General features: G+C 37.8%; 2 protein-coding genes across 2 annotated transcripts; one reads left to right on the top strand and one right to left on the bottom strand.

The window, feature by feature from the left end:
• Positions 1 to 1,002: 1,002 nt before the first annotated feature.
• Positions 1,003 to 2,783, bottom strand: LOC143885606 (uncharacterized). Its single transcript, XM_077389808.1, has 3 exons — positions 2,715 to 2,783; positions 2,200 to 2,303; positions 1,003 to 1,720 (listed from the first exon to the last, which is right to left on the bottom strand). The coding sequence occupies exons 1-3, from the start codon at positions 2,781 to 2,783 to the stop codon at positions 1,003 to 1,005; spliced, it is 891 nt and encodes a 296-aa protein (XP_077245923.1).
• Positions 2,784 to 3,142: 359 nt separating this feature from the next.
• LOC143882535 (uncharacterized) lies at positions 3,143 to 7,710 on the top strand. The gene is made up of 2 exons (XM_077386013.1): positions 3,143 to 4,957; positions 5,649 to 7,710. Exon 1 carries the CDS (start codon positions 3,668 to 3,670, stop codon positions 4,682 to 4,684), a length of 1,017 nt encoding a protein of 338 aa, XP_077242128.1. The 5' UTR covers positions 3,143 to 3,667; the 3' UTR covers positions 4,685 to 4,957; positions 5,649 to 7,710.
• The last annotated feature ends 294 nt before the right edge of the window (positions 7,711 to 8,004 follow it).

Raw genomic sequence — 8,004 nt, 5'->3', positions numbered from 1 at the left:
ACAAGATCAAATCCTTGATTCACAAGGTAAAGCAGAGAGGAAATAGAAAGTAAAAGCTGCAAAAATCAGCTTTCAAATCTTCCAATCTCCAAGAAAATTCCAGCAAGATCTTGCTAGAAGGAAAAAGAAAATCTTCTTGCTAGGTCTAAGATCTAAATTCAAATTCAAATCAAATGCAAAAAACCCCTCAGAAAGAGAGGGAAAGGGGCCTTTTATAGGCAGCCCATACAATGTAGAATGATAAAACGGAAATGAAACAACTCATAATGACTAAACTAACCGAAGAAAAAAAAAAAAAAATCTTTCAAAAAAATGACTAAACTAACCCTAGATAGGAAATGCTCATGAAACAAAGAAAGAAACTAAACTAATGAGCTAGGATGGGCTGATGTAAAAGTCCCAGGGATGCTCCTACTGTCCTACATCACAGACCCAGCCTGGCATGAAACGGGTTTAAAGGGCTTAGCCAAACACACACCATCAGCTCTGAGGCTTTTGGCGTATTGGATACTTGGTTAGGAACATAACCATAAGCTTTGGGCCCGTAGGAGCAAGCATGACCACAAGGTTATAGATTCTTAACCAAAAATACATATCCTAAGTTGTTTGTGATAAAAAAATGAAGGACCCCGTCAATAATAACGAAAAAAATAAAGTAACCACACTTTATTAAACGTCTCAAACTGACTCTTGATAGCATTTTGGGGAGGTAACAGCTAATGAGCAAAGCATAATATAAAGAGAGTGCCAACATCAAAATAAGTGTGGATATCATTTTTCTAAATTTATAAGCATTGTTAACTACTTATTAGGATAAACTCAAATCAGTAAACGTGAATTTCGAGTGGAAAGCTTTCATTAATACTCGAATCAAGGTACACCATGATCCATGACACTATCAACATTGAACGTTCCGGTATTCTTACGAGGCATAGCATAGAAAGAGATTATACCAATGAAAATGATAACCCATTCTGGCAATCATCATTCAACTCCTTCGAGCTATGTAATCCCAGCATCCATATCAGATCTGGAAATGCTATCCACTTCCTCAATCTTGACACCATGTCTTTGTCGTCTTAATATGCTCACCCTGATTCGGCACACCTCTCGACAAGTATCCCTCATGGTCCTTTCTTTGTTTAAAGCATCAGTTTGGATGAATTTAACTGGTTCAGCGGGCCCGCTTCTGAACTTCTTCAATGACTGTTCAGATTCCTGATTAGGTCCCAGAAGGTTGCCAAAGTAGTAACGAGGGTTGACGTAACAACATGATGAAGACACAATGCCACTTATTTTGGATGGCTGAACGAGCTTTATAAAATCTCCTATCTCATTGAAGCACGAGTGATCAGAGTAAGGAACCGAATATATGTAGCGATGGATCCTTTCCGGGGAGTTTGAGTTTTCATCCAGCTGACTTCTACCCAGACAAATTCTTCCATCGGTCTTTTCTTTCTTTTCTTTTCTTTTACAGGAAAAAGAAAGGGAAGAACCAAGTGAAGCATCTTTCCCATTGAGTGTCCTCACACGCCATGGAAGACCAGAGGGCATGACCCCAATGGTGGGACGTATTTTGTTCAATGCCTCAAGGGTTTCAACAGTGAAACTGTAGCGAGGAACGGCTCGCACTCTTGTAAGACAAGTTTTTGTTGTGAAGACATCTCCAAACCCAAGAAGGTGCATGGTGTGCAAACGTTCCGGCCATACCCAGATTTTTAAAGAAAAGTTATTAAATTGAAGATAAGCGAATTATATGCAAAACAGATAGAGACAAACAAGAGAATGCAAAAACAAATAAAAGCATGCGAAAGAAGGATAAGTACATACACAAGCACAGGCAAACAAAAGTTAGATCTTGCTTCTAGAGTTCTAGTATTAACTTAAATATTTTTTTGATAGGTTGATTGAACCTCCGACCTCAATGTTGAAAGCCAAAGCCTTAACCAATTGAGCTAGGAGGCTCAACCCCTTGTATTAAGTTAATAATGTAAACAGAAGATGAAAGAATCAATATTTTTTGACTTCTAAGTTCTAAATAGCAATTGTGGATCAATCTAGACAATTGAAGATTATCAGAAATATAGGAAATAATGAGGACAAGCTTCTACCATTCAAAAAAAAATGAGGACAGGCTTCTAAATAAAAGTAAGCAATATAAATGTGCACGACTCAAATAAAGGTAGAAAGGAAACCTTTGTTTTCAAAACATGTGAAATATGAAGCAAAAGATCTTCTTTCCCAAGTGTATCGACGCCAATGATGACATCATCATCTGGATGAGAAGCGATGATATCAACAACCTGCTAATCAGCCGTCAAAGACATAAGTTCTGTAAGGAAAAAAAAAAAATTCTCTTTTTACGTGAAAAGGTTTGGTTTTGTTGCACGTGGTTATTTACTTAAAACACTTAATACTCAATATTTAAAGTTTAAGGCATAAATCATACTCACTACAACCATGACATCAATAAATCAGACTACAAGATCCAATACATCATGACAAGAAGCATGTCAACCATTAACGAACTTTTCCAAATTTAATTAGTTTTGATAAGGATGTTACCATCACAATACGGAAATGTAGAAATGTCAAAAACCATTTATAGAGTTTTATTCATTCACTTGCTGTAACTGACTCCTGTTTTTCTACAACACAGTTGCATTAAAAACCATATATAGGTTATATTCAAGTGAATGAATTTGTCATTTTACATTTTCCTCTGCTTCCAACTTCTTGAAGGCCTTTGGCTGCATGTACACTTTGCAAAGTAGCACAGCCATTCTCTTTTTTTAAGGGTAAAGTAGTGCTTTACAATTTCACTATATTGTTCTGTTAATCTTTATCCCTGGAGGGTATGTGATACACGTTTGAATCAAGAAGCAGAGTCAGCTATTCAAGAACTCAACACACCAAAGAGAGTCAATCTTCAAAGAGACAGGGGTCAGCCCAAGTGGTTTTCTGACTATGTAACCAAGAAGTAGAAAGGTCATTTTCAAGAAGGTTAATACAGTTGTAAGAGTTGTTAGAACTATAGTTAGTTGGTAATCATTGTGGTAACTGAATTGGGTTAACGGTTGTAACAGATCCATCATCAGCATAACTGTACTGAGATAGTCTGATAGAGAATGATAGAAATTACTCAAATCAATTTTCTTCTCTCAACTACTCTTCTTCTTCTTTTCCTCCTCCTTTAGAACAGGGTATTAGCAGTACTCTGTAAAACAATAAGTATCATTTGGTACTTTCATTGTCCGTAATTCATGGCGGAGGCGACTCAATCTCGGCAAAACTCCCAATCGGATGTGACTGCAGAAAAATTCTCCGCTCAAATGGTTCTTTTGCAGAAACAAATGCGTGAAGATTTCATGGCTATCCTTCTTCCGATGCAACAAAAATTACACAAATTGTCTTTGGAATTGGAATCCAGAGAAATCAATTCAATTCTACCTCTTTTTCAAACCATGATGAGTTGAATTCTACTCTTCTTCCTATCTTATCTTCGAAACACATCAAGCTTGAATTTCCGAAGTTTAATGGAGGAGATCCGACTCCGTGGCTTTTTAGAGTTACGCAATTCTTCTCTTTTCATCAGATTCCAGAGAATCAGAAACTTCCAACGGTTTCTTTCCATATAGAAGGTCCAGCTTCTAGTTGGTTTCAATGGATGTCTAATAGCAATCAACTACGTTCTTGGCAAGAATTTGAATCCGCACTCAAATATCGTTTTGGTCCTTCTCCTTTCGACGATCCGCAAGGTGCGTTATCAAAATTAACTCAAACCGGATCTATTCTTGATTATCAAGCTAAATTTGAAGAATTGTCAAATAAAGTCTATGGTCTTTCTGATCAATTCTTGAAAAGCTGTTTTATTTCTGGGCATAAACCTGAGATTCAACGAGAGGTAATAGCACATCAACCATACGGAGTGCATCAGGCAATCAGTCATGCTCGTTTACAGGAAGACAAAATTGTTGAATCTTGTCGGATGGCTCGACCATGGAATTCTAATTTGAGAACTCAACCCTCAGTGTTAGGTCCTGCTCCTACTCTTTACAACCAGAAAAACTTCAACAATTCTCCCTTTCCTACTTCCAATTCCACTATACCATCATTCAAACCCTCTTCTTCTGCTGCCCATCCAAGTACCTCGAAAATTCCAATCAAGAAATTGTCCTATGCTGAAATGCAATCAAGGAGAGAGAAGGGGCTCTGTTGTAATTGTGATGAAAGATTTCACTCAGGTCACAAGTGCAAAAATCAGATGTCTTTGTTGCTTTTAGAGAGTGAAAATGGTGAAGATCACCTGTTTAATTCGGTAGAATCTGAACTCCAGCCAGAGTTTGTAAATGGTTCATCAGAGCTTACTATTACTTTTCATGCATTAATGGGTCTCAATGTGTCAAAAACACTGAGGTTAGAAGGTGTTATTGCCAATCATATACTTCAAGTATTAGTTGATGGAGGCAGTACTCATAATTTCATTCAAGAAAGAGTCGCTAAATTCTTGGGATTACCTATTAATCACTCCCCTCATTTTAAGGTTCAAGTTGGTAATGGCCAATTTCTGACTTGCCAAGGAATGTGTTCCAACATTCAAATTCACATCCAACACCATTCTTTCACTACAGATCTCTTTGTTATTTCTTTACAAGGGGTTGATGTGATTTTGGGAGTTCAATAGTTACAGGATTTAGGCCCTGTTACCACCGATTATAATTCCTTAACTATGGAAGTTGTATGGCAAGGGAAACCAGTTCATTTCCAAGGGCTTAAAGATAAGCAATCGGATATTATCTTGCCAACACAGTTGCATAAATTGGCAGATAATAGGGGGTTAGCATCGTGTTTCATGCTACTACCTGCGTCAATCAGTACCCTTCCTGCACAATCAGTTCATACTCAGTATCAACACGTGGTTCCAGCTGTACAACCGATTCTCCATAAATTTACAGAGGTATTTGCTAAACCTTCTTCCTTACCTCCTTCTCGACTTACTGATCATCAGATTTTATTAGAACCAAACTCAAAACCTGTGAACATTAGGCCGTATCGATACCCACATTTTCAAAAATCTGAAATTGAAAAGCTTGTTAAAGAAATGCTTGATTCTGATGTTATTCAACCTAGCACTAGTCCTTTTAGTTCCCTGGTTTTATTGGTAAAGAAAAAGGATGAGAGCTGGCGATTTTGTGTTGATTATCGTGGTTTGAAGGCCATTACTGTGAAGGATAGATTTCAAATTCAGACAGTGGATGAGTTACTTGATGAATTACATGGTGCTAAAGTGTTTTCTAAATTGTATTTACGCGCGGATTATCATCAAATTCGAATGATTCCATCTGATATTCACAAAACTGCTTTTCGAACTCACGATGGACATTTTGAATTTCTTGTCATGCCCTTTGGTTTATCAAACGCCCCTTCCACCTTTCAGGCCACTATGAATCACATTTTAAAACCCTCTCTCAAAAAATTCATCATTTTTTTCTTTGACGACATTCTGGTGTTTAGCAAATACATGGATGATCATGTCATTCATCTTTCGCATGTTTTACAAACCCTCAAACATCATTCATTTTACGCTAATCTTAGTAAATGCACATTTGGTCAATATTCTATTGAATATCTGGGTCATGTTATTTCAGAAAGAGGAGTTCAACCTGATCCTAGGAAGATCGAAGCTACGCTGTCATGGCCTGTACCTTCTACTCTGAAACAACTACGAGGATTTTTGGATTTAACAGGGTATTATCGAAAATTCATCAAAGGATATGCTACCATTGCAGCCCCTTTAACAGACCTATTAAAAAAAATGGATTTTCGTGGAATGATTCAGCTCAAGTGGCTTTTGATAATTTGAAACAAGCAGTGACAAAGGCTCAAGTTCTAGCCATACCAGATTTTTCTCTACCTTTCTGTTTGGAGACGGACGCTTCTAGGCTGGGAATTGGCACTAGATGGATGCAAAATGGGCATCCTCTTGCATATTTTAGCAAGAAATTATGTCCTAGAATGCAAAGAGCTTCAACTTATATACGAGAATTGTATGCTATTACAACTTCAGTGGCTAAATGGCGTCAATACTTGTTGGGAAGCAAATTTTTAATTCACACTAATCAGCAGAGTTTAAGAGGTCTTATGGATCAAGTAATTCAGACTCCAGAACAGCAGCATTATTTAACTCAACTTTTGGGGTATCACTACGAAATTGTTTATAAGCCTGGGAAAGAGAATAATGCAGCGGATGCTTTATCCAGATTACATGAGATTGATTCATCTTCCTTGTCAATGGAATTAATGGCAATTACTAGTATTCAATTTGAATTTTTGGATACTCTCAAGCATGAATTAGAAGGGGATAAGGACTCTCAAGCTCTGTTCACAAAGTTACAACAGCAACCTGACTCACTGGTCAACACCAGATGGGTTACTGTACTTTAAAGGGAAGCTTTATTTACCTGCTAATTCTACTCTCAAGGATCGTTTGATTCAGGAATTTCATTCTACACCTATCGGTGGTCATGCGGGTATTCACAAAACCTATATTCGTTTAGCTACAAATTTTCTTTTTTTTGGAAATCAGTGAAAGCAGATGTTCACAAGTTTGTTTCGCATTGTGTTACTTGTCAACAAATCAAAAGCCCTGCTGTTCCTGCTTATGGTCTCCTACAACCCTTGATTATTCCTGAACAAGTTTGGGAAGATTTAAGTTTGGATTTCATTACTCATTTACCCAATTCTCAGGGATTTTCTGTTATCTTGGTGGTAGTAGACAGATTTTCTAAAGGAGCCCATTTTGGAGCTTTACCCAAACATTATAATGCCAGCAAGGTTGCTTCATTGTTTATGGACATAGTGTGCAAACATCATGGAATTCCCAGATCGTTAGTCAGTGATAGAGACTCTGTTTTCTTGAATCAATTTTGGCAAACGTTGTTTCGATTATAGGGGACAGAATTACGGATGAGCTCTGCCTATCACTCGCAATCAGACGGACAAACTGAAGTTGTCAATCGCTACTTAGAACAATATTTGAGGGCTTTTACATCGGAGTATCCTACAAAATGGTCTAAATTTTTGGGTTGCATGGAGTACCATTATAATACGCCTTTTCATTCATCATTGGGCAGATCTCCGTTTGAAGCAATCTATGGCCGACTTCCCCCTAATATTCTAGCTTATTGCAGAGGAAGTTCCAAATTGGAAGGTTTAGACCAAGATTTGGGAACCAGAGATGAGATCCTGCATACTCTAAAAACCAATCTCAATGCAGAGGGTGATGGGCATGGAGAGATGGCAGTAGTGTGGTATCCAGCGAGTGACGGGCCTGGAGAGATCGTATCAGTGTGGTCTCCAGCGAGTGATGGGCCTGGAGAGATGGCATATGTCTTGTATCTAGAGAGTGATGGGCCTGGAGTGGTGGCATCAACTGCCATAGAAAGATGGGCTTTTGAAGAGGAGGAGACCAAGTGAATAACAGCAAGAAAGAACAATAGCTTGCATCTCATACTCATCTCTACTGTAGCTGCACAAACAATAAAGATGTTCTAAGTTTGAGATGAGGCATGACTGAAAGCAAGACGTTGCACTTTAAAAAGGGCGAAAAATGCCCATTTCACTAAAGATTTCTTTTTAACTAAAGACTTGAATAATGTTCAATTTACCGGGAATAAATAATAGAGTCAAAATTATAAAGAGTCTTTTCCATTTGACGGGGACTTATAAAGATAATGATTAAAAATATTCTTTTAGCGCCCCTATACAGAAAAATCTGTTCTTTTTAACATGGGATTTGCTAGCGTCCATCGCAGAAGGCATTTCACGGAGCGTCTGTTGCATGAGAGAGCACCCACCTTAGATGAATTGAATGGATAAGACAAAATCTTAAGCCTAGGTCCCTGCTCTCTCTTGCTACAGAAACTCCGTGAAATGCCTTGTGCGTTGGACGATAGCGAATCCGTTTTAATATACCATAGATTATATTTTGTAGATAATATTCTG

This window comes from Tasmannia lanceolata, unplaced genomic scaffold, assembly GCF_043159265.1.
Source record: "Tasmannia lanceolata isolate RefF3 unplaced genomic scaffold, GAP_Taslan_0.1 ptg000008l, whole genome shotgun sequence".
In the NCBI taxonomy this organism is placed as follows: Eukaryota; Viridiplantae; Streptophyta; class Magnoliopsida; order Canellales; family Winteraceae; genus Tasmannia; species Tasmannia lanceolata.
This window is presented reverse-complemented; position numbering and strand designations above follow the sequence as displayed.

Coding starts and splice junctions, on each gene's coding strand:
- LOC143882535 (XM_077386013.1), top strand. CDS start 3,668: ATGTCTAATAGCAATCAACTACGTTCTTGGCAAGAATTTGAATCCGCA.
- LOC143885606 (XM_077389808.1), bottom strand. CDS start 2,783: ATGGCTGTGCTACTTTGCAAAGTGTACATGCAGCCAAAGGCCTTCAAG. Junction 2,304..2,714: donor AGTTGGAAGCAGAGGAAAAT/GTAAAATGACAA, acceptor GCTGATTAGCAG/GTTGTTGATATCATCGCTTC. Junction 1,721..2,199: donor ATTTCACATGTTTTGAAAAC/AAAGGTTTCCTT, acceptor TAACTTTTCTTT/AAAAATCTGGGTATGGCCGG.